Source organism: Taeniopygia guttata, chromosome 5 (assembly GCF_048771995.1).
Source record: "Taeniopygia guttata chromosome 5, bTaeGut7.mat, whole genome shotgun sequence".
NCBI lineage: Eukaryota > Metazoa > Chordata > Aves > Passeriformes > Estrildidae > Taeniopygia > Taeniopygia guttata.
The window spans coordinates 55,214,653-55,238,588 of record NC_133030.1 but is presented as its reverse complement, the minus strand read 5'-3'; the positions used below and the strand labels follow the sequence as shown (position 1 = coordinate 55,238,588).

Sequence of the window (23,936 nt, the reverse complement as noted above, 5' to 3'; positions counted from 1 at the left end):
CTCTTGTACTATTATATTAGAAATATAAAATCATGCTTTGTTCTAGCACTTCTTATAGATATAAAGGATTTAAACTGTAGGAAGGAATGGGGATTTCAGTTCTAACCGTGTCTTAAGTGTTAATGTCCATTTCTTCTTCCTCTTTGTTTCCTGAATTTGTTTCATATACCCAGGTTGCACAGAATGGTTAGTACTGCTCCACCTTTTTTTTCATTATTTCAGTGATATTGTTACTACTAAAGTTACTACTTTAACCTGTTTTCTGTCTACTTTAGGATAACATCCCAAACTGGTTTTGTGAAAGAACTGCTAAACCAGTAGAAAACGTCTTTGCCATTTCTTTCCATTGTCATTGTCTGAAAATATTAGTCTTAATTATTGAAGGTGCATTATGTAAATGACACCTCTTACTTTGACTAGCTCCTGGGATCAGGCCTTACTTTTATTGGGAGACCAGCTCAACCAGGAGTGAAGCTGCACTATTCCTCACCATTCCATAATTACTCCATCCCTGTTACAGCTGGGTTTGCCTAGCAATTTTTCTGTTTGGGAGAAATTCCTAAAGATTCGTATCTTGTGTTCTAAAGTCTCTGAACTAAACCACTTAAATATTTTTACATTCAGTGATCTTTAGAAGACTCATGCTGCAATTTTAGTGGATATGCTTCAAAGCACTTGAAACCTTACTTTACTTTAGAAGTTGAAAAACCTGAAAATCGTGCTTTTAAAATTCCTTTTCAAGAGCTGAGTAGTAATAAGCTACTGACCTTATTCTTGTGTGCTTAAACATTATTGACAATGTTTCTATGATATCACTTGAGTGAGGAACAGGAAGAAGTGAAGCAAATAATCTACTTTGTAAATGTAGTTGTTGGTTTGGTTTGGGGGAGCTGGGTTTTTGGGGGGTGCAGGGTATTTTTTTTAAGGATGATAAGTAACCAGTCACCTGATGAATATGATTAGCTTGTGGTTTGAATGACTCTTTCCACTGAAAGCAGCTACATCTAACTCTGGCTAATCACATACCTACTTGACATATTTTGACAAAAGTTTATTGTGTTAAATGCATTGTAAAACAATTTATTAAAATGTATTGGTTTTTAACAATTAAGTATCCTAAGAGCATCAAGACATGTACATCTATGTAGTTCATAATGTATATAAATTTAGGTAAATTTCGTTACATAAAGGTATATTTGCGAATTTTTTGCCCAAGCCTTTCCCAAGATTTCTCTTATATGAGTAATTTTGTCTTCTCATGTCCAGTGAGTGAAGTATGAAATGGATAACAAACTTAGTGGTACTTTTCCCAGTAGGAGATAGTGTGGTTTGGGTTTTGGAGGCCAAAAGTATTTTGCTTTTAACAACAAAGTATAGTATATAATATAATAAAATTTTATTCTTGTAAGAAGATGTATTTTGGTACCTTAGCTAGTCTAGTATTAGATCTTAAAATGGAGATTTTATTATCTGAACAAAAATACCTGGTAAGAAATGGAAGCATAATTGTGGAAGCAGTGAAAAACTTGTCTTCTTAAACATATTTTCATTTTGAAATACTAAATGTATTGTGTTTAGTCTCTTACTAAGAATATATGATCAGTTTAGAAGAAATAATTACTGTATGCAAATGTTTTCTTGGGGGAAAGCAAAGAGACTTACTGTTGCAAAGAACTTAGTCCTTATCTGCTCAAGGCTAAGACTAAGACTTTATGTAAGCCTTTATCTGTTCAAGGAGTTATACTGGAGGTTCGTGTCTGGCAAAGTGTATTAGAGTGGGAGTACCTGCTCAACTTCTTAGGAGATGAAATATCAATATAATGTTAAGGCTTTTTGTCTGTGTGGAAATCCAGAGGTTCAAATTGAATGAATCATTTTGAAGTAGAACAAATTGTCCGTTTGGTGGTGTTGGGGAGCAAAGCTGCTATTTCCTAAATTAGGGCTCCTAAGAACTGGTATGGATTTGCAAACTGGTTCTGCTCACTGTGGAGCAGTGAGCTGTGTTACAGTAACAGACCAGCTTTTAATACCATACATCCAGTTCGTGCCTGTTTCTTGAATTTGTGTAAGACAAAATACATCAGATAGATTGAACTGCTACCAAAAAGGACATTCTGAATATTAATAAGAGTTCTGTGTAGCCCTGCTTGATTTTAAAGAGTTGTGATGAGGTTTTTTTGGTCTTGTACTTCTAGAGCGCCCCATACCCTTTGACCACATGATGTATGACCACCTACAGAAGTGGGGGCCCCGCAGGGAAGAGGTGAAATTTTTTCTTCGTCATGAAGAGTCACCAGCTGAAAGCAATGAACAGAGTAAGTACATTTATCCTGTACTGTTGTGACTGACACAGATTTTAAAAGATTTCTGAAGTGTTTTGGTTTTCAGTTCATTCAGTGAACGTCAGTGGTTATACCAAAGCCATTTTGACCCTTGATCAGGGGCACCTTTATTCTAGTTCTTGTGCACCAGTTCTCTTCTTTAGAATAATTTTTACCAGTCTGTTGAATAATAGTAAGATCTGTTTGTATTCTGCTTAATTTGGATCCAAAAAAGTTGGTGGATATTAGAGACTTGATGTAGTTTTTTCTTACTTAAAGTCCCTACATTTTGAGAGGGTAGAATGGTTCTTTTTTCTTCTTTCAGTTGCACAAAGACTTGGTAAACTCCTTTTCCTCCTTTAAAATCTCAGATCTCTTTTACAGACGTCACTGGCAGAGGTTTCCATGTCTTTGCTTTCTTAGTACTTGATGTAGGTATATTTAATAGTCGTGAAAATTTGCATCTTGAAAAATTGCTGGTCTGCTTGGTTCTATAGGAGAAGTGTTTATATGAAACAGTGCCCAGTGAAGTGGGGTTTCTTAAAAGACTGGAATAAAAAAATAGAAGTGTTTTAGCTAACTTACTGTGCAGACTGTGCCTAATCTATGAGAAGAGTTTTGAGGCTGTGAATTATAGACTTGATGTCTGTCAGACTGAATGACAGGAAAGGTGTCTCAGTGAGGTGTGTTTGCATGCACAGATTACTGACTCATTCAACTAATCTGACTACTTTTAACAACAGGATTTCAAGTCTTTGCTGAGTCCTTGTTGCTTTCAGATGAGGCTTCTCTTATTTTTAAGTGTTGCCTGCTTGTTTTGAATGCAGAAATAGCAGACCCAAAAATGTGTGAGGGAACTTTGTATTAATTACGTACTTTGTAAAATAGTCTGTTATCCTTTGGGCAATACAAATATAATGTTAAGAATTTTAAGATAGACTTAAAGCCAAAGAATTTAAATGTACAAGGAAAGCATTGCTCCTGAACCATGCTTGCAAGGCTTTTGAGTTCATCATTGAGCTATGGATGGATTTCTAGATTAAAGTTGTTTATTACTTAGATATTATAAAAGCTTCCTCTACTATATTAATTTATAATGTATTCAGTTGAAGCTACTGCTTCTTATGAACACAAAATACAAACCTTGAGTACATTGCCCTTCCTGACATTCTGCCTAAAGAGAAGTCAGGAAAATAGAGCTGCATGTTTGTACTTTTAACTGAGGAATTCTGTTGAGTAAAGGCTTTATTTCTGCTGATTCACTGCTTACAAAAAGTAACTTTACTAAGAAAATGTTGAAACTAACAGAATAAAAATTGACAGGTAAAAGTTTGATACAAATTCTTGAACAGAATTCTCATAACATATGACAACAGACTTGAAGGTAAAATGCATTTGTGTTGAAAACTGAACTTTGCACTAAGAGCGATGCTTTACTTTTAGGTGGACGTCCAGCCCAAAATCAAAGAAATGGTATAAATATACCTGTGGAGAAACGAACAGAGAATGGGGTAAGTAATAAATATTTTGTGTTTTAGAAATTATTACTTTTTGAGGTGTGATGGGAACTGGGGAAAAATATATTCATCTTGGTTTTGTTTTGATTTTGTTAGAAAGTGAATGGCACAATGTGTCTTTTTCATCACTCTGATTTTCTGTCTAGAAAGAAATTACGTGATGTGAGAAGCCCCAGAGTCTTATTAATTCACCTTCTAATCTGTTGTATTCATTCTGTGTGAAGTAAAAACAAGTTACTTTATTCTTTCACACTTATATTGCCTGTCCACATATCTTTTCCTTGATTCATCTTACTGGTATTGATTCATGACATACTGTTATATGCTGAAATATGAGGATGTATCTATGATTTGGGATTTTTCAGATGCTGGTAGAAGAGCTTGCATACCCCTCAGAGCCATCATTTTATGCTGTTTTTATGCACTTGATTCATTTCTACACAAAGGGGTTTTTTAACTAATATATTACTAGGTTTCTAATTTAAAATACAAATTACATACCATAGGCAACCTGTTATTCCTGGCTTGAATATTTTCTTTTCTACATAAACCATAGTATATCTCTTTCAAAATTAGCATGGCTTAAAAGCCTTCTACTCCTGAGCTGAAACTCTCCTTACTTTCTTCTCTCTTGTTTCATCTTCAGTACTAATGAAGATTCTGCAAAGCATAGTCTGTTCTTGTTTGTTCAGGACCATTCTGCTGCCTTTACTAAGACACTCCAGCTATAGTTAGCTATGTTTAAACATTTTAAAATTTCACCCCTTCATAGTGGTGAACTTGAGCTCACCACTTCATAGCTATATTGTCTCAATAAAGCACTGTCACTTTACAAATGTGCATATGGTTCATTCTCAGAGTGAAATAATACTTAAAGTTTAAAAGCAAATAAATCAGTTTTTGCAATTTGACAATCTTAAAAACAATTGTGCAGACTCAACAGTTCTGTGCTTGTATATTGGCTGATAATTAACATTTAAAGATCACACGCTCTCCCGTGTAGCAACAGAATTGTTCAGTTTGCAGCTCTTTGCAGCTTGTTTGGTGTATGGCATGTAGACCTAGTGCAAGGAATTTTTTTCCCTATTCAAAACAGTTAATCATGTATTGCTTTCTACATTCCTTTTCTGTAGAGAACACTGGCTGATACCCTCTGCTGCATGGATCCGTTTATCCTGCTGCCATTGTCATATTGACAATGTAGTGAGATCATGGTGCTGTAAAGTGCTGGGGGACATAACTCTTTCGTGACCTCCTCTGATCTACTCCTCCATGGGGGTTGTAGCTCAGACACTACATTTGAGATATGGTATATTTGGAAATTAGGACTGGCATGTGCAGAATGCCTTACAGTCTCACTTCTTGGCAGGGCTAAGCTTTATGATAGCATGGCTCTGTATTGAATTGCATTTGCTGTGAGTTCTATGGATAAAGCTCAGACTTGATAACTTGAATAACTTCTATCTTCATTCCATTCAGGACACTTTTTTTTTTTTTCTTTTAAAATCCCAAAAGTTGGCCACAACATTAAAATTTGTTGGGGAACTGATCACTTTAAAAAGGACTTTTACCAGGTTTAGGAAATAGAATGTATTAAATATCAGGTTTATGAAAGTAGAAGAAAGACTAAAACCCGAGGGCGTTATAGTAATGTAAAATTGTAGTGGGTTTTATGCTAAAAATAGTACAAATTAGGTTTTGGAAGTGTTTGAAACTAAGATTTTCAATTGTGCTAAGTTTTAAATCAGAGGGGGAGGGGGAAAAAGAGGTGGCTTCAGGATCAAGGATTTAATCAGCTTACACTTACGTAATGCATTAGGCTTATTCATTGTTTCTGGCATGCTGAATGTTAGACTAGCCCTAAAATCAACACAAACCAATGGAACATTGAAGACAGCTCAGATTTTACAAAATACTCTGCATTCAGGTATGTTTTTATTATGTGTACCTACTTTAAGGATGAAATAGTTGATTTTTTGCTTAATATTGGGTAGAGCTGCAAGTGTGATTATGCATAGTAAACATTAAGATGAATGTTAGTTTTATTGATTGAACCAATAGTCTTGGAAAAAATTATGGGCAACCTATCCAGTTAAATTTAGATGATTCTATTGATTGGTATTTTGTCATATGCAGTAAGATTTTTTTGTTGTTCTTTGAAATTATATGTGCTTGATAAGCAATTACTTAAATAATGGTTAGCTTAAAATCACATTATGTAAATGCTTAAATTTCATTAGATTATTTTTCAAGTTAAAAATAGAATAGGCTAGGTCCCTTCCAGCAGTGAAACATTTGTTGTAAAAGAATACTTACCTGTAAGTATTCCTCTGGGAACTTTTCATTCTGCAAAACAAAGTCTAAAGGAAAAAGTCAGTGCGGTGTTGTGAACTGACAGGTGCTTTTATTCCAGAGGTGACCTTTTGGGGTTTTCTTTTTGTTTACAACTTTCTTTCTTAGAAGTGGAATTATGCTGTAGTTGGGACCTGATCTCTTTCTGCAACTACATAGAGGTACAGATGAGTGAAGACCAGACTTACATAACTAAACATTTCCTTTTGCCAGGGATATTGGACAATGTCTCAGGAGGGATTCTCCTCTCTGAGAACAGCTGCCTCTTCCTCTGCTTCCTTTCTTTAGCTTGTGTAACTGAGCCAATTGGATCTGAACACAAGTTGTGACAAGGGGAATTCTAAATAAATAAAGGAAAAATGTTTTATCATTGAGAGTAACAGACATTGGAACAGACTGTACAGAGTCTGTGGAATTTTGATCTAGCTGAATAAAGTCCTGAGCAGTCTGAATTGCTCCAATCAGAGCTTATTGAACCAGATGACTTCCACAGGCTCCTTTCTACCTAAATCATTCTTTGATTCTGTGATTGGTGGCCATGAAACAGTGGTCATCCAAATGCTGAGTCTTGTTTGCTTTCAGATATCCTAGCATGATCCAAGCATCATTCCGTAGTAGCAGCAGCAGTCTGTGAACAGTGAGGCAGAGCAAATATAGGTGAAACCACTGGGGGTCAGTGGCAGACAGGAGAGGGACTGGGGAGCCCATCCTGGTTAAGCTGCCAGCCCTCAACAGGAGATGTGGATCAGATGCTGCTCTTCCAGAAAGAGCACTGACTGGATGATGAGAGTTGTCCAGATGAAAAGGTAATCAGATAACCCAGAAATTTCTTGCAAATGAGAAAACAGAGGTAGCACAGGGAGGGGAAAAAAGGATGTTGTACAGGAACGTGCCAGAAGTCAAATGTATTGGACTGAATAAAAAGTAGATCAGTGTAATGAAAACAGTCTGTATATGAAGAAATACACATTTGTTGTAGTTGCTTATAGATAAATAATAATATATTTTAAATATAAACTATTTTATATGTAATAATTTACTTGGGGAGAATAAATCTCAGTTTGTGGTCTCTGCTGCCAATTTTTTAAACTTATTTTTGCTGTTTCTCAAATTTCTCCCCTGATTCAGAGAGAATTATATCAATAAACCTTTTTCTTATGGATGTTGACTGAAGCCTTTGCCAAGAAATACAAAGTGGAACCTCATTTTATCTCACTACAGAATTTGTGTTAACATTAGTATAGAGGAAATTTGTGTGGAGGAAGAAAACTTGACCATCACCCCAAACCAGAGAGACACTCCTGCAAATTTTCTTAGTATTGAAGCTGTTACCAGTAGATTAAGTTGACTGTTAAGTTTTCTGCTGATTGGGTAACAGAACTCCTGCTTACTATTTCTGTTAAGTGTCTCAATCAGGCTTTTAGCAAAAATAACAACAGTCCAGCTGTTTTAGTACCAGGAGACTCTTACACTGAGGGAATTCTTAGGAAAATTCCATTTAACAGCTGTGTTAAAACTTCTGCCTACATGTATACACAAGGCAGTTTTTTGTAGCACTGATATAATTTCAGAGAATACATGGTTGCTGATGGAGCATGGATACCCTCTGATGCAGTCTGTATTCCACTCCATCATGACAGCGGGAAAGCTAGACTGCTTTTGAGTGCCTGTGGTGTGACTTGTCCCATTCTATGCTTAGAGATTAGATAGATTTACAAATGGGGCCAAAATCCCTGAATAGAATTATATATTGTTAATTAGTTTTAACCATTTCATCCATATGAGTGTGACCAGATAAAAGGGCATTAAACATCTAATGTACATTTTGCTATAGAGGGCCATTTACAAGTATTCTTGCACATACAAAATAATAAAAGTTTCCATAACCTGTCAGGTGAAGATATAACAAATCTAATTGTGAAGAAAAAAGCAAACAAGCCCCATTTTAAACAGAAGTTACAAACTCAGATGAGAAATACATTATATGTACCTGCTTGAAGTTTCTCATTTGAACAATTGAAGGATAAAGAGCTTAGTCTGGATAGAAGTTGTTCTTCAAAGCTGAGCTGCAAATTCAATTTAATATAAGCTTGTAAGTATTAAGCACTCTGTTTATAACATTTAACAGTGAGCTTGGAAGGGGCTGCCATTCACATAAGACAGGTTTTATACAAATTTGTTTAAAATGAACAGAAAACAATGTTCTTGAAATTTGGATTCAGGGGTCTCATAGTAAAGTCAAAGCAAATAATTCAATTAAAAGAGGATTTTAAACAATTTAGACACAAACAATTCTAACAGTTTGCAGAAAATTATTTTTTCTGAAGAAATATTCATGCAAGCTTCCTGGAACCTTATGTCCTTCTAATGAAAGGGTAATTAAATCAGATTCAAGTTTCCCAGGTTTCTGCTTCAAATTTTTCTGTTGCTTTTGTTAAAGAGAAAAAAAACTTGTCTGCTACTCCTACTGTCAGAGATGTTCCCTTTTACAGATTCTGAAAATTGTTTACCTGTTAGAGAGGGAAGCCTTGCTGCCCCTGCAGCAACCTTTTGCAGCCTCAAATTCCTAGTTCAGTTCCTAGGTCAGAGTTACTAGAGTTTGGATTCTCCACAGACTGAATTCTGTCTGAAGCATTTTCCAGACAGCTGGCAGTATGTTGCTCTTAAAAAAAAAAAAAATAGAAAAACTAATCCAACTAAAGGATTTAAAGGAAAAAATAAATTAGGAAGCAGAAAAAAAATTAAAGTCTAAAGCTAATTTTAATGCACACAAATAGCTTTTAATTCTTGCCAGACTAGAAATCTGAGTCTTTTCACATCTCAGTAAAGGATAGTTATATAGGGGAGCATCTCTAGAAGACTAATAATTGTGTGATCCCATAGAAAGAATTTCTGTGAATCTGTAGGGAATTCAAGTGTTCTTGACCTCATAACTCCCTCTGAGGCCTTTTATAAACCTTTTAGACAGAATCACATCTTTCTTGGATTTGGAATGTCATAAAAACAGTGTTTTGACTTGTCCTGTGCAATCTCAAATATGTTGCAGTCCCTAATGGACAAAGTTACTATATGTTTATATTTTATGAGAATAATTTCATAGGTTTCATTGCTTACTCTGTGATTATTTCCCTGTTACAATTTTAATTATGTTAGGATTAGTTTATGACTAATGCTCACTTTTAACATCTGACTTAGTTTGGTTTAAGGAGTCTAAGTATTATTTGACTAGTTGGGACCAGGGAGCATTCTTGGAACCCACTTTGAACCTCGTGAACAGACTGTTTTCCTCCATGTTTTCTCCATGTAGTTAGGTAATTTTTAATCTCTGTCACTCCAGATACCAGATCTAGATGGCTGTGGATATGAGAGTCACAGTATACAGACTTTTATCATACAGACATTTATACACACTTACTTGCAGTGTACAGATTTGTAGTTCTGCTGTTTCTCTGGGAATCAAAGAGAGTTCTGTTCAACAAGTTACAGGAATTGAGTATGTGATTTTCTAGTTGAGAACAACCAACAGATGTGTTCCTATTTTGCAGAGGAGAAAATACCTAAACTGCACCTCTTACTGAATCTCTACTCTAGTTCCTGTTTTTACAGGTCTAGCTTTGCTTTTCCTCACTCATGGCTTTGCAGTTTTACAGCAGTACTTCACTGCAGATATCCAGGGAAGCGGGAGGAGGAGAAGTCTGTTTAATCTCTACTTATTTTCCTATCTTTGTGTTGTGGACATGGAGCAATACAATTCACTCTTTTCCCTGGATTTCTAAATAAATGAAACATGTGAAGAATTGCTTCCAGTTGTCACTGCACATACAGATCCCGAGCTGCTTGGCTCTTATATAAAGTTAGAACAATTTAGAATGAGTGTTTCAGCTGATGTATAACATTTCACACATAAACTCAAAGTAAATGTTACTTAAAGACTAGTTAATTTTCTGAAGTGTTGCTGTGCAGCCCTTACACCTGCACTGTACATTTCAATGCCTTTTTTTCACAGCTGTATCCTTTTGCAGTCACATTAGTATCATTTTTAGTTAAACCAAATATTTTATTATTGAGTTATTTTAAGGAATTTGGGACTTGTCCTTTCCTTTATTTCTGTAGATCTTTATAGGAGATTGGTTATGAATTTCAGTACATGTCTCTGAGAGCTTAAATGTGAAAGTTTGAGAGTTTGGACTGCTGCTCTGCCTCTGAACAGCTTTCAGTTCAGAGCAGGAGACTCTACTGGTCCATGCAAGGCCAGGTGTACATTTTCAGTCCACATTTAGAGTTCTGTCTTTTATGTAGCTGTGACATTTGCAGATCAATGTTTTCTCTCATCTTTTCCATGGTCTCTGTGGTGTTTCTCGTGCAGTGCTGCTGTGGCCTCCTTTCTCTGACACACCTTCCCATGTTCACTGACTTGCTCATTTAGTTTCCTGTCCATCTTGCCTCTGGACACCAGGCATACCTGTTTCCCACCTGCATGTTTTCCCCGGGCGAGTGAACCTTTCTATTTCTCTGTTGTTTCTGCAGCTGCCTCCAGATCTAATGGGTTACTAAGTTTGTTCCCCCTGCAGTCTTCCTCGGATCAAAGCCGAGAAAAATGAAAGTCCCTCTGGCTAATTTAGGAGCCAGGGAGTTAAACTTGTTCTTCTTCTCATATTCCCAGTGGATGATCGTATTCTTCAGCTCATACCTTTGCTTGCTTGCTAAAAATAAGCCTGTTCTTTATTCAGCTGGAATAGTCACTGTATTGTGCTTGGACATAGAGTTCTTCAGTGTTCTTATGGAGACCCATTTGACTGGATCTCTTGTATAAGTGCAGTGAATCATGCTTGAATTACTTTCTTGAAAGAAGGAAGAGAGGGTGAATTTGTATTCCTGAGTTTGACAAGGTAAATTACTGCTTTTAATATTTTGGGGTTTTATCTTCTACGGTATCCTGATCTGTAGATACATAAAAATTGTTAACGGGGTTTAGTATTTTCTGTGATTTTTAATATTTTAAAATCCTTAGGTCTAGGTTTTGGCTTGTTCCAGTCTTCTCTGGCTTGCTGATTCTTGATTTAGGCTATTGCACGCATGCTTTAGCTTTATTTCTGGCTCATATGTTCATCTTATTGCATAGAAGATTTAAGAAAAAGCTGAATTATGTAGGGAAAAGCAAATAGCAAACACTGGAAAGTTTATTTGCATAAGATAGTGGTATCTATTCTGACTCTGCTGTTTGCCCTTTATCTTAGGCAGTCTCTGTTAATAAAGAAACTCTTTGTTAAGTTTCAGATGGTATGGTTTGCTGTCACTTTAAACAGTAAAATTGCACACAAAAATCAATGATTTTTATGGTTTCTTTGGTATTCAATTTTGGCCCAGCATTGATAATAATACAAAAATACAAAGGAACAAATAATCCTTGTGTTTTTAAAGCAAATTGTCTATAGTCTTACACTTTCAGTTTAACCTGATAACTGTGAAAGAACTGCATATTGCTCAACATTTTCCATTGAATATGAAAAGTGCAATGAATCAAGCTGATTATAGTTGACATCTGGCTTGATCTTGCCGTGATTAGGTCTTTTACTGCTGGCAAAATCCACTAGCCTTTTCCGTTAGCTGATTGCTGCTGAATGCAGAGAGACAGCTTTTCATATCGATAAAGAGTTTGGGGAAACCTGCATCCCATATGGAATAAGATTAAAAGGCATCCTAACTACTATTGATTGCACTGAGCCAAACAGCCATGCAGGAACTCATAAGATGTGCAGGGTTGTTGTTTTGGCTTGCCCACAACAAACTGTTAAACCAGTAGTGTAGACAGAAAATAGCAGAAAGATGGAGCTGAAGCGTGTTGAAGCATCGGAAATGTTTACAGCTGACGGGCGGTGCTGCGAAATAAAGATGTGCTCTCTCGCAATTAGATGGGAAAATAGTGAACAGGTAATGAATTACTTTTTTAAATTTGTTTGTTTTGCACTTTGGGCATGTTATTTAAGTGCTGTGTAGCTTTCACACTTCAATTTAAATGATTGTGTGTTTAGTTGTCACATGGCCAGAATGCAGACCAGCTCGGGTTTTGTAACACTTTATCTCTGAATTGAAATTTATCAGATTTTTCTTGCATGCATTTGCTATCTTTCCTACGTTTTAAGAATTTACCAAAAGCTCATTACTTCAAAATGTCATGGTCAACTTTTGCTTTTGACAGTTCGGTTTTATGGGAAGTACAAGTTGTATGCTAAGGTCACAACACATCTTTCAGTTACAGGATATTTATTTTCAGTGCTTTTGTTTAGAAATGTTTCATTATACTATTCTAAAATGAACAGTATTACATCATAGAAAAACTTTGTATTAAAACAAGGGCAGAATAAACACAGAATTGTGCTAAACAGATTATTCAGACTAACGATAACTGCATCTTAAGTATCCTTAGCAGTCCTATCAGAATAAGCTGTTGCTTTTAGAAAAGACCCAGAAAAATATAGTTCCAAGACCATTCCTAAAGGATCTGACAGTGTATTTTCAATGTGTATTGTAACTTGCCTATGACTCAAAATCACTATGAGTAAAAGGATTGGTGTTGTAAAAAGGTCTGAGATTTTGTATACAACTGATATTTCAACAAGAATGCAGAATCTCTTTTAAGATGCTTTTTTTTTTAGGAGTATGAGGTTGATGTTTAATTCAAAATCAGTTACTGGGTATTTTAGCCAAGATTAAAATTAATGTAAACATGCTTAAGATTTCTGTGGCTGTTTAAAAGTGGCTGCAAGGACAAGGAAGAAAGTAGTGCTTTAAATAAACAAGTTTCAGATGCTACTTTCCTAGAAGTAATTTATAAGCAGTCTATTTCAGATGTAGCAGATGTTCAATATATGCTTAAATCCATTTATAATTTTGAAAATCTATTCTAACATTGTTTTCATTTTTGTTAAGTTCTGTCTTTTCATAGCTGTTCTGCTTAAAATAGCAGCCTCACTAAGAAAGTAATATGGGAAAACAGGAAATCTGGAGTCTGTAGATTATACTGAGTAGACTTCAAACACTTTATTATGGAGTGACTCACAAGCATCAGCAGATTGGAGGAATTACTAACAAGACAGTGTAGATTGAGAGAGGTTAAGATTCTTATCAGCTATAGATAATGTGACATTTTTCAGCAAAATGTGATACAGTTGAAGCAACTTTATTGTAAGACACTGTCAGAGTATTTATTTGCATGATGCAATAATATTTTATAATAGATTTTGTGGTAAAATGACCCAATTCTGTTTGTGATGTTAATTGCAGTATTATTTTATTATAATAGAGAGTACACACTAGGTAGATTTTCTTTAATTCCCAATATTCTGGATATCTTTTCTGGGTTTAATTAGCTTGTTCATTTCCATTAAGCTAAAAAAAGGCACGTGCTATTGTCATTGGATTCTTTAAAATGGATTTCTGCTATCGGCATGTTTCTGACCCAATTAAAAAAAATGCAAGGCTGAGCTGTGGATAAAGCCACTAAACTGGAAATAACATCATCCATGTCAAGATCAGCAAAACCTCTATTTTAGTTTAAATATAAACAGATACTTCCTTTTGTCTTTTTATAGCATTACACATGAGTTTAGACAAAGGATTTTCAAGTTGTTTGCTGTGTATGTCACTACGATCAGGTTTTATGGAAAATATGGTCACAAATATATGAAAAACCTTGAATTTTATGATATATAGGGTCAGTATATTTCAGAAATTTATGGAGGTCTGAATCACTAATCTTCAGCAGATGATCCATCTCCTCCTATAGACCTCAGAGAGCAAAAGAAGGCCACATGCTTTCATATAAGACCTATCTGATGCAGGAGTGACTTAATAAACTCAATATCTTCCATTTCCCTCATCTCTACTGTTGTGCCAAGGACAGGGTACCCAAGGTGTGTGTTGGATATTCTCACCAGCAACCCTTAAAGCTTTGTTGCCAAGTGGGCTTTTTAGAGCATCCCCCAAACTTTGTTATTTTGAATGCAGCTCAAGGCAAAGATGGAACTTGCCTGGGCTTCTGCTGCTCATGTCCAAGTTAGCATTGGATAATTAGGAAGTGTTTTGGTAGATCCAGCAGGCAAAGGAAGCTGTTCCTTTCTTTCCTGCTCTGGCAGTTTGGAGTTGTTATTCCTTTGCTGTAAATGCCACACAGGGGAGGAAATGGAGGGATGGCCCACAGGGGTGGCAGCTCCCTGGTTTGGAGAGGCTGAGAATTGTAAGAGCACTGATCCCTGTCTGGAATTCAGTGGCTGGAGAGCACTCCAACCTACCCCTTTTCATTTAATAGTTGTCATTCTGCTTCGCTCTGGGAAAATGCTCATTTATGTAATACACCTGCCCGCATGCTCGTATGCCTAGTTCCAGATCTGCCAGTTCTCTTTGTCATGTAGCTCTCTAGATTTCTGGGATTTAACAGTTCTGTAAAGGTAAATCCCTCATCTGGAGATAAGTTTTGTATTCCCCTCCTGTGCCCTAGGAAGGACGAGCAACTTAAAACTGCTGTGGATTATGGAAAGCTGAGTCGTTCACTATGTGCAGTAAAACCTAAGTATTTACTGTGCATTTCCATGTAGTCATTTTAAGCCTTCTCAGGAGCTGCTTGCAGCATCTTTCTCACCTCTGATGTGCTCTCCTGATAGGGTGATGAAGACATTTCCTTTTTGTGTGGCAAAATTGTATGTCTCCTAATGAAGCCCACAAGGGGGATGTAAATTCTTTCACAAGCTCAAAGTTGTTGCTTCCTGGAATTTTTCTCCCTTGCAGTTTCTGCCTCTAATAATAATGTGGTTTTGGTTTGGTGATGGGTGTGTGTCCCCACCCCCTCAGTCTTTGATATGGTAGTGTTGTCCCCATATGGGTAAAGAGTGTTTCTTTCACATTTTTTCTCCTTGAGGATATGGTTACCTTTACTATCACAAGAAGGAAGGTACGGAGGACTTCAGAGAAGGATTGCCCTTTTGGTTTGGTTTTGTTGGGTTTTTTGGTTTTGTGTTTTTTTTCCTTTTTGGTTTTGTTGGTTTTGGTTGGTTGGTTGGTTGCTTTTTGTTTGTTTTTTGTTTTTGCTATAAAGGTCATTCGACCAAAATCTTTATCTGTATAACAGTTTTAGAGTGGCAGCCTATGTAAAGAATAAACAGTGGAGCTGGGCTGCAATTGGGGTATCTGCTGCTTTATCTCAGCTTTATCTCAGCTCAGTACAGCTGCTCTGTACTGACTTTTTAATAAATTGGTTGAATACTGACAGAACGACAATATTGGTTTGAAAGTAGTGCAACACAAGCAAAAACTTTCTGGGTCACCATTTTGATGGCCAAAGCCAGAACCAGCTCTTCTGGGCTCTGCAGTAGAAGCTAAGGCACAGACTTTTTAAACTCTGTGTGCTGATCGTTCACATTTTAAGTGACATTGACCTTAGCAGTTGGTGGTTTAGCCTCAGATTAATTTCTAACCGTGATAAGAGAGGAGCAGAGTGGTGGAACAAAATACAAGAAGAGAAGTACTAAATGAGGGAGAAAGGGTGGAGGTGATGGGGGTGAATGACAGGAAGAAGACTAGAAAATATGTGAGAGTTCATAGTACATTGTAGGAATCTAGGACTTCCCTCTGGCTGCCCTGGCAGGTCTGGGACCCTGGCAGGGGTCAAGAACCCCCCTGTACAGAGCCCCGAGAGACACTGTCTGTGATCTCTGTCCATGGAGAGGAGTTTTCAATCTTACAGGATGAATTACAAGCTTTGAGTGTTTGATAAGAGTAATAATTAAGTGTGACACGGGTGCAAAAGTAAAATTTTAAGTTTCTAGATTAAGGGTTCAGAGGGGACAAGATAGAGGAATTGGGTGTGTCTTGTCCTTTTCCTCCTTCTTCATGCCCTCCATGTTTCACTGTGGTGTTGGCATTTTTCTGTTGGTTTAGGCTGGGGACATGCTGTTCAATGTAGATGATAGATATTGGCACATTATTGTAAATATAGTACACGTAGTTTCTGGTATATAATGTTTGTAACATCCCACTGGGGGCAGAGCCCCACACGCTGCCCTGCAGGACAGACCTGCGGCAGGGCAGCAGAACATGTTATAGATAAGCAAAAATAAACAACCTTGAAAACAGCACAGACGAATTATGGCTTCTTCTTTGGCAATGGGGCAGAAAGACAGAGACTTTCTACAATCTCGGAATCACCAATACCCACAAATTCCAACAGTACATGATTGAGTGTGCAGGAATATGCACAGGAGACGGTGGAGCTTGGCCAGTTTCAGGAAGTTTGAGTTACTTGAACCTGTGGTTCCTCATGCAAGGTTTTGGGAAGGGAACTTCAGAAGATTTGTGTGGGAGATGGGTGTGAGCTAAAAAGAAGGAAGAAATAGATAAGGGACGTTAATGACACGGTGGTTCTTGCAAACCTAGAAAAAGATCCGAAGAGATAGTATGCAGGAAATGATTAGTAACTTCTTGTATTACTCTGCTTTTCTTTTTCAATTAGTTGGTTACATTATGCTTTACAGGCTGCTTGAGTGTCTGGGTGTTGTTGAACCACAACATGAGACCTCCGGTCCTTATGGTGATCTGTAAAGCTTTTGAATATTTGGGTTTTCCTTTAAAGCTCTTTTGAAATCGTAACAGTGTGAATTTCAGTGTATGTTTAACAGTGTATGTTTCATTATTATTTTCAAAGTTCTTACTAGTGCAAATTTAGAAAATTATCAAAAAATAATATCTTCATGGGTTAAGGGTGGAGGCAAAGAAAAAGAGCATAAAATAAGATCACATCCCAATTATCATCTTTTAAAAAATAATCCGTTCAAAAGGTTGGTCTCATGGGGGTTTTATTTTAATATTGACATAATTAGATTCCTCTTAAAAGAGAGTTTTCTGTTGGGAGTAAAGGCAAAAAACCATTGGAATCTGCCCTTATTGCTTCCATCCCTTGACTATAATACATCCAATGAGTAAGCAATTCATAATAGCCCAAAAGTATGTAGACTGAGGAGTTTGTGATATTAAAGAGCATAGAAAGGAAGGAGAAATAAGAAAATAAATTTTCCGAGTTACAAGAGTAATAGAAATAAATATTAGGGAGGTTTGTTTCCTTAATTAAATGCTTAAGGCATGATTTGTTTTGGGGCTGCTTGTAAACTGGTTCCCAAACTGTTTAATTACTATTGTACTGTTCATCTTACCTGTCTCAAAAATATTAATCATCAAATGGTAAAATATTAGCTTGTAGTAGGAGGGTGACGTCAGAAGCTGAAACTCAAGTTCATTACAAATGCTATCTTTCATCATGCCCTTTTAAAGTGCATGTTAAATACCATAAGTATAATTTTTTTAAGATCCCCATCAATATTAAGAAATTGGTGAATATAGGTGTAAATTATTCTTGCCTCTGTGAGACATACATGATTCTTCCTCAGTGCTTAATAATGCAGTGTTTGCTCTATGGCATTTCATTTAGGAGTTCATCCCTGTGTAAATGCTGCTGTGAATCAATGAAAAGAAATTTACAATTCAGCAAAACTGTCTCCTTTGATGTATCACCATGTAGCAAATGAATCTCTGGAATCTGGAGGAGTAGGTATTTGTAGTGGCTTTTTAGTACCTCCTTCAGAATTGGGTTCTGTAGGAGGTCTGGTTCCCTTGCTGCAGGAGAAAGGAGGAGGTCTGCACCTTAAATGTGATAGGCTCGTGTTTGTTATGAGAGGTGAGTGTCTTTGTGGATGGAATTGTTAATAACTACTAGGAACAGCACAAACATAAGAAGCTGAGAAACCAGCAACCTCATTAAAGAGCTGAAACCGCAGTGCTCTCTTTGCCTGGTGTGGCCTGAGGTTCTGGAGAAGGACTGAGAGGCTTTTTTTCTGTGGTGGGGTTTGCATACAGATCATTACAAGCAGACTCAACTAAAGTGCTGAAGTGCTCTGAACTAATCAATTTAACTAGATCTCAACAAGAGAAGGATTCAGTGTTTTTCATGCTGCTTCAAAAATGAAGCTGTGCTGATTTGGAGACCTGAAACCAGCAGTGCTCTGTCTGAAAAGAATTGATTTGGTGTTGAAGAGGACTTCTGCTCACTCTGCTGCTTTTGCCATGTGGATGAAAAGGAGAAAACTGCGAGTGAAGTTACAGGTTCAAGGCTGTGTTTCCTCAGCTGTCTATTTGTCTTTTCCCTAAGTAAAGTGTAGCTCTTGAAGTGAAAGGGATACATATTGGTATTCAGTGAGGTGAACATTAAAAGATTTCTCATAGGGTGTTTATATTTAAATGGTTAATTATCACTGTTTCCCATGTTCTTGTGCTTTGCCATTTATAAAAGGTTATTAGACATTAGACTTTCTAAATGGAACATTTTACAGTAGTTAATAGCTTCTTCAAGGAGATGCTAATATCTGCATTAATTTAAAAATTAATCTATATTTTACATGATAAAAATAATACAATACCAGGCATTATGAGAGAGACTTCCAAATATGCCTGTTTAGAGCAGTAAAAATTCTGAGCTCGTGGATTAAACTGGGTTGGGGGTTTTTTTGTTAATTTCTGTTGCTTTTATAAACCAGTTTCTTATTGTCATTGTTCTTTCCAGGTTACATTATCCATTTAGAAAATATTTCATTTTCATGTGATGAAATGCCTTTTTTACTTTGAAATGCTCACAATCCCTATGCAGATACCACTTTTTGAGTCTGTATATATTTTTAACAAGATTACTTAGTGGAATAAAACATCTCTCTGTTTCTTGGACAGTGTTATACTCAAAATTTCTCCTGGAAATACAATGGGCTGTCAATGTTTTTAACTTCAACTGGTAACGAAAGCAGAAAGAAAGGAACATTGGGAAAACTATGCCTAGTCTGGTACACGTTGCATATTTCTGGAAAAAACACATATGTGTATTGAGAATATGCTATTAATTCACACACCCTCCCCTTTTAACTTCTAAAATCAGAGATCCAGAGGGAAGCCATCATGCCATTCTGAGCCCCTTGTACAAATTACCCGCAGAGCCCAGCAGAAGCAGATGTAGAAGTTTGTGTTTCTCTGGCAGTTTTACATGCCAACTGAAGTCAGCAGAGCCTGAATGTGTTTTGAGAGCAGCATCTGGTTTTCTGTTTTGTTGTCTCAAGTAAGCACATTTTGGTTTGTGAATGGCACTTGGAGAAGATTCCTTACTTTCTTAGCCAATTAGTGCCTTTCAGTCAGTAATTAATAATAAAATGTCTCTTGGTGGCCACAAGTATGTACAAGTTACTTGCCCTGAAAGAATATTGGGAAGGACTCTTCTCTGCATAAGTCATGCTAATAAAAAAAGTACACACTACTAAGTTCTAATTTTTCCTTGTGTTGAAATAGAAAATTATTATCTTGAGTGGACTTCACCTCTCTTAATTACTGCTCTACTCTAAAAATTTTTCATCAATGTTGACTAGTAAGAGGAATTTAATTTTTCATTCCCAGTAAGCATTATAATTTCACTTCATAACTTACTCAGTGGGAAATGTTCAAAGAGGGACAATAACTTTATCTAAAGATTTTAGCTGACATGTCTATATCATGTTTCCAAGATGGAGCAGCTTTAAAAGTTAGTGAACCAAATCTGGCTCATTTTAATGATTGGTGTTTGTCTTATTTGAAGATTTATATGCAGCAACATGAAAATATTAATTCAGGTAGAAAAAAATAATTCAGTTACTTTAAAACAAATAGTATTTTAATTTCCTAAATGAAGCTTAAAGAAACAGTTCTGCATTGTGCATTGGTTAGAGAATTGATACTTATGTAGGAGTTTAATGTAGAAATACAAAAAAAGCCATTCAAAGTGCTTGAGATAATGTGATGTCAAAAAGAAGTTTCTGAGAGTTAAGTACAAGTACTGCAGGCTATACATGCTGGGTATCAGTAGGATGGGCCCAGAAAAGTAGAGCAGCTAAATCAGTTTTCCTGTGGGGTCAAGTGTGATCTTTTTTGGACACTGGATGGTTGTTTGGGTTTGGGGTTTTTTTTTCTCTATGTTTGTAAAATATTCAAACCTCATTCCATTTTATAGGCATTTGAAACAGTATTATTTATCAATATATCCAAAATAATTAATTATCTTTTCTTTTTCAGCAGTACTGACTGTATTGTGGTTAGCAAGTGATGTAGTTTTTGTTTGTTTTACTAATAGTGTAGTCATGTAATTTAGTGGAAAAATTACATTGTTTACTGAAATGTAAGAGTAGTCCAGCTTTTACATTGATCCAATAAATGAACTGAATTACATGTAAACACTTCGAAACAGATGTTGTGCCATTCGGAACTTTGCAGCATAATTTTTTAAGGGCTGGTATTTTTTTTCTGTGGAAATTCTGAAGTTGTGGTTAAACCCTGCAATTCTAAGGTTTTCTGAATAGAAAATGTCAGCTTCTGGAATTTTTCTTGATACATTTGAGATTGCCTACAAAAAGTGTGGTTGAAGTAATTTGGTGTAAAAACGTAAATTGCATTTGTTGATAGAATTATGGATACATTGAAGCAATACATTCATGTTTTAAAACATATTAAATTTGGTCACACATATGGTATGAATTTTAAAGAATTTTCATCATTTGTGTCTCTATCCTAATTTTGTAGGTTCTGTTAGTTTTGAAATGAAAAAGGGTGAGCCTTGCTAATACTTTGCATTTCATTCAAAGTAGAAGTCACTTGCTTATCCAAAAGGGATCAGCTTTACTTTTCTTCACTTGTACAGGCTGTTTTTCACAGATCCTTACCCTGAATGAGCCCAATATGTCAGAATTTTCACCATCTTTGAATGTGATCTTAGTGACCCTTTATTAAGGGTTCTCATGTGGTCTTGTCCTGTGCTAGGTCAACAATGTGAACCAGCAGTTTAAACTGACAAGGCAGTTATGCTGAAAATATTAGGAAAGGAAAGCAGCTTCAGATTCTCCTGCTGCCTAAAATCCTGCTTGCCTGTGTGTTACCATGTGTGCCTTACCAGGACTGTGTGCCAGTGCTACCAAACATCTGAACAGAGAGTAGTTAAATGTAGGATAAGGGTTCTTTTTCTCTTCTTGTTTGTTTTGTCTCTTAGTGTTCTCATTTCCATCCACTTTTCCACTTTTTACTTTTTCTGCCCCTCTGCATGGTCTGTGTCCCTCCTTTCTGCTCTGATGTTCCTCACTCTTTCACAGGTGCCCATCATTCCTCTTCCTCTGAGGACTTGGGAGGAGCCTTTAACCTTCCTCTGATGAGTGGGGATTTTAGGTTGTCTGGTCAGAATGCCCTGATACACAACACATTTGTTGAACATTTTCTGTTCTGCAGGTTGGGAATCCACGTGTTGAGCTCACTCTTTCTGAACTGCAAGATATGGCTGCCCGACAACAGCAACAGATTGAAAATCAACAGCAAATGTTGGTTGCTAAGGTAATAATTATATACAGACCCATTTTTTTCAGTATATGCAAGCATAAGTTTTGTGGATAGAGAAAAACATACTAAGTCATTTCAGTGGAGCTCAAGAAATAGCTTGAGAAATACATCATTTTACCAGAATAATCTTAGCCTATGCAGTGCACAATCTTTTGGCATAAATACTGCTAGAACAGCCTATGTAATGTGTCATTATAAAAATATTGCTAGGGTTTGTTTATCTCTCTTGTGTGGCCCCCTTCATGATCTGTGGCAGAACAGGCTTGACTCCATGCTCATCTTTAGTGGCTCATTCAGCAGAGTAATAGTGGGGTGAGGTGAGAATATGCCAAATTCATAAAAATTTATGTATTGCATTTCCAAGTCTCAGAGACAGAAGAGTCTAAGTATGCAAGAGTGGGGAGGGGGTTTAATGGTTTTGACATTGTTGTTGATGTTGTTTGAAGTATTATGCAGCAGCCTTTGATGCTTAGAGTACCTAAGAGTCAACCTACTGATTCTGTTGTTCTTCCTTGATGGAAATAATACTAAAAAATGTATTTTTCCTTGTGGGCCCAGCAGAAGAACTATTATTTAGATATAGAACATTTTTGTACAGCAGGTCATCTTGTTTAAAATGGTCTGTTGGACATACTTTGTCGTCTTTGGAAAGCTGGTTAACAGCACTGGAAATTTATTTTGCCAATAGCAAGAAAACTGCTAATAGTGGCAGAAAACAAATGCCAGAGGAAGCGTCACAGATGTATTTGAATGAATGTTCAGACTAGGGCTGTATTTGCATATCTGTGTAAATATGTTATTTTTTGTCTAAAAGAATCTTGAATCTCTGCTCTAAAACAGATTTATTAATTGATATTAAAGACTTTTTTCTAGGGCTGATACATATTTCAATGAAACATTTTCTGATTTGTGGAAGTAGAAAACCTGATCAAAATGATAAGGTTTTCTAAGTTAATGTGTTGGGTTTTTTTTAAATAAATGAGTAACATATTTCTCTTGTTTAAAACCTCCTTTTGTCAGGAACAACGTTTGCGTTACCTGAAGCAGCAAGAACGTCGCCAGCAGCAGTCTGTTTCTGAGAGTGAAAAGCTCCAAAAACTTAAAGAACGTGTTGAAACCCAGGAGACAAAGCTGAAAAAAATCCGTGCCATGAGAGGACAAGTGGACTACAGCAAGATGATGAATGGCAATCTGTGTATGTGGAATTCCTAATTTATTTACTGTTCACTGCATGACTAACAGATAATGCTATATTTTAAGTCACTGTAGCATTGAAGCAGGTCTTCAGGTAAAACGTTTTCTGTTTTATGGGGGTTCTGTGTTTCCATGAAATTTGTGTGCAACAGAACTTTTTGTTAGTCAAACATAGTCTGAATAAGTCTATTCTCCAACCATTAGGAAATCTTATGACTGTAGCAAATTTGCAGTACAAATATTTTATATGTATTTTAGATGTAAAGCTAGTGTGGTGTGTTTATTAGTACTTGTAGAATTAAAAAATTAACAACTTCTGCTTTATTTAATAGGTTTTTGTTATTTTTGTCTTGTTAATTTTAGCAACTGAAATTGAGCATATAAGTGCCATGTTCCAGGAAAAGCAGCAGGAGCTGCAGGCTGCAGTGTTAAAAGTGGATCAACTCACTCAGCAACTGGAGGATTTAAGGAAAGGGAAACTGAATGGGTTCCAGTCTTACAATGGACAAATGACGGGGCCTGCAGCAGTAGAATTAAAAAAGTTGTATCAAGAGCTACAGGTAAGTAACAAAAACATGCTATTTGAATTACAACTGTAGATTTAAAAAGTTTTATTACTGGTCTTATGAGTGGCAATTTGGTTCTGTTACACCTTATAAAAGAGGTGTTGGAATGCTGCTAATGTGTGAAGTTGTAGTTGGGATACAGCCTTTTTTCAGAAAACTTCATTAGCTTTAAAAACATAATTTATTATGTGTTTTAATCTCTCTCAAAAAATTTTGAAACTATTTTTGGTACTTTTCTGTTTTGCACTTGCTGTACCCAGGTATAGCAAGCTCACTTACATGTCATCTTAACTTGGAGACATGGCTGTAATTTTAAAAGTGTATTGTAAAAGTATAGCTATATTGTCTGGTGTGAATAAACAAAATACTTAGGAATTAACACATTTTAATAGAGTAATTAAAAATGCAAACTGCACTACATTCTCCGCACTAGATTGTGCAACATAGTTGTAGTATATTCACACAGTATTCCTGGCATCAATATTGTATATCTCCTACAAGAAGATTATTATATCTGGAGTGTAGCTCTCACAGTAGTTAAATATCCAATT

At 36.2% G+C, this 23,936-nt stretch overlaps 1 protein-coding gene across 9 annotated transcripts in view; it reads left to right on the top strand.

The window, feature by feature from the left end:
* Positions 1-23,936, top strand: part of PPP1R13B (protein phosphatase 1 regulatory subunit 13B) — an 81,999-nt gene that overhangs the window by 42,141 nt on the left and 15,922 nt on the right. For 8 of the 9 annotated variants that reach the window (XM_072930462.1, XM_030275071.4, XM_012574243.5 and 5 more), the window contains exons 3-7: positions 2,196-2,315; positions 3,765-3,832; positions 21,518-21,619; positions 22,646-22,820; positions 23,183-23,379. In XM_072930462.1, coding sequence (XP_072786563.1) covers positions 2,196-2,315; positions 3,765-3,832; positions 21,518-21,619; positions 22,646-22,820; positions 23,183-23,379 — 662 coding nt within the window. Of the gene's footprint in view, positions 1-2,195; positions 2,316-3,764; positions 3,833-18,283; positions 18,338-21,517; positions 21,620-22,645; positions 22,821-23,182; positions 23,380-23,936 lie in introns of those variants that run through there. The other variant, XM_072930463.1, reaches the window with a different exon arrangement.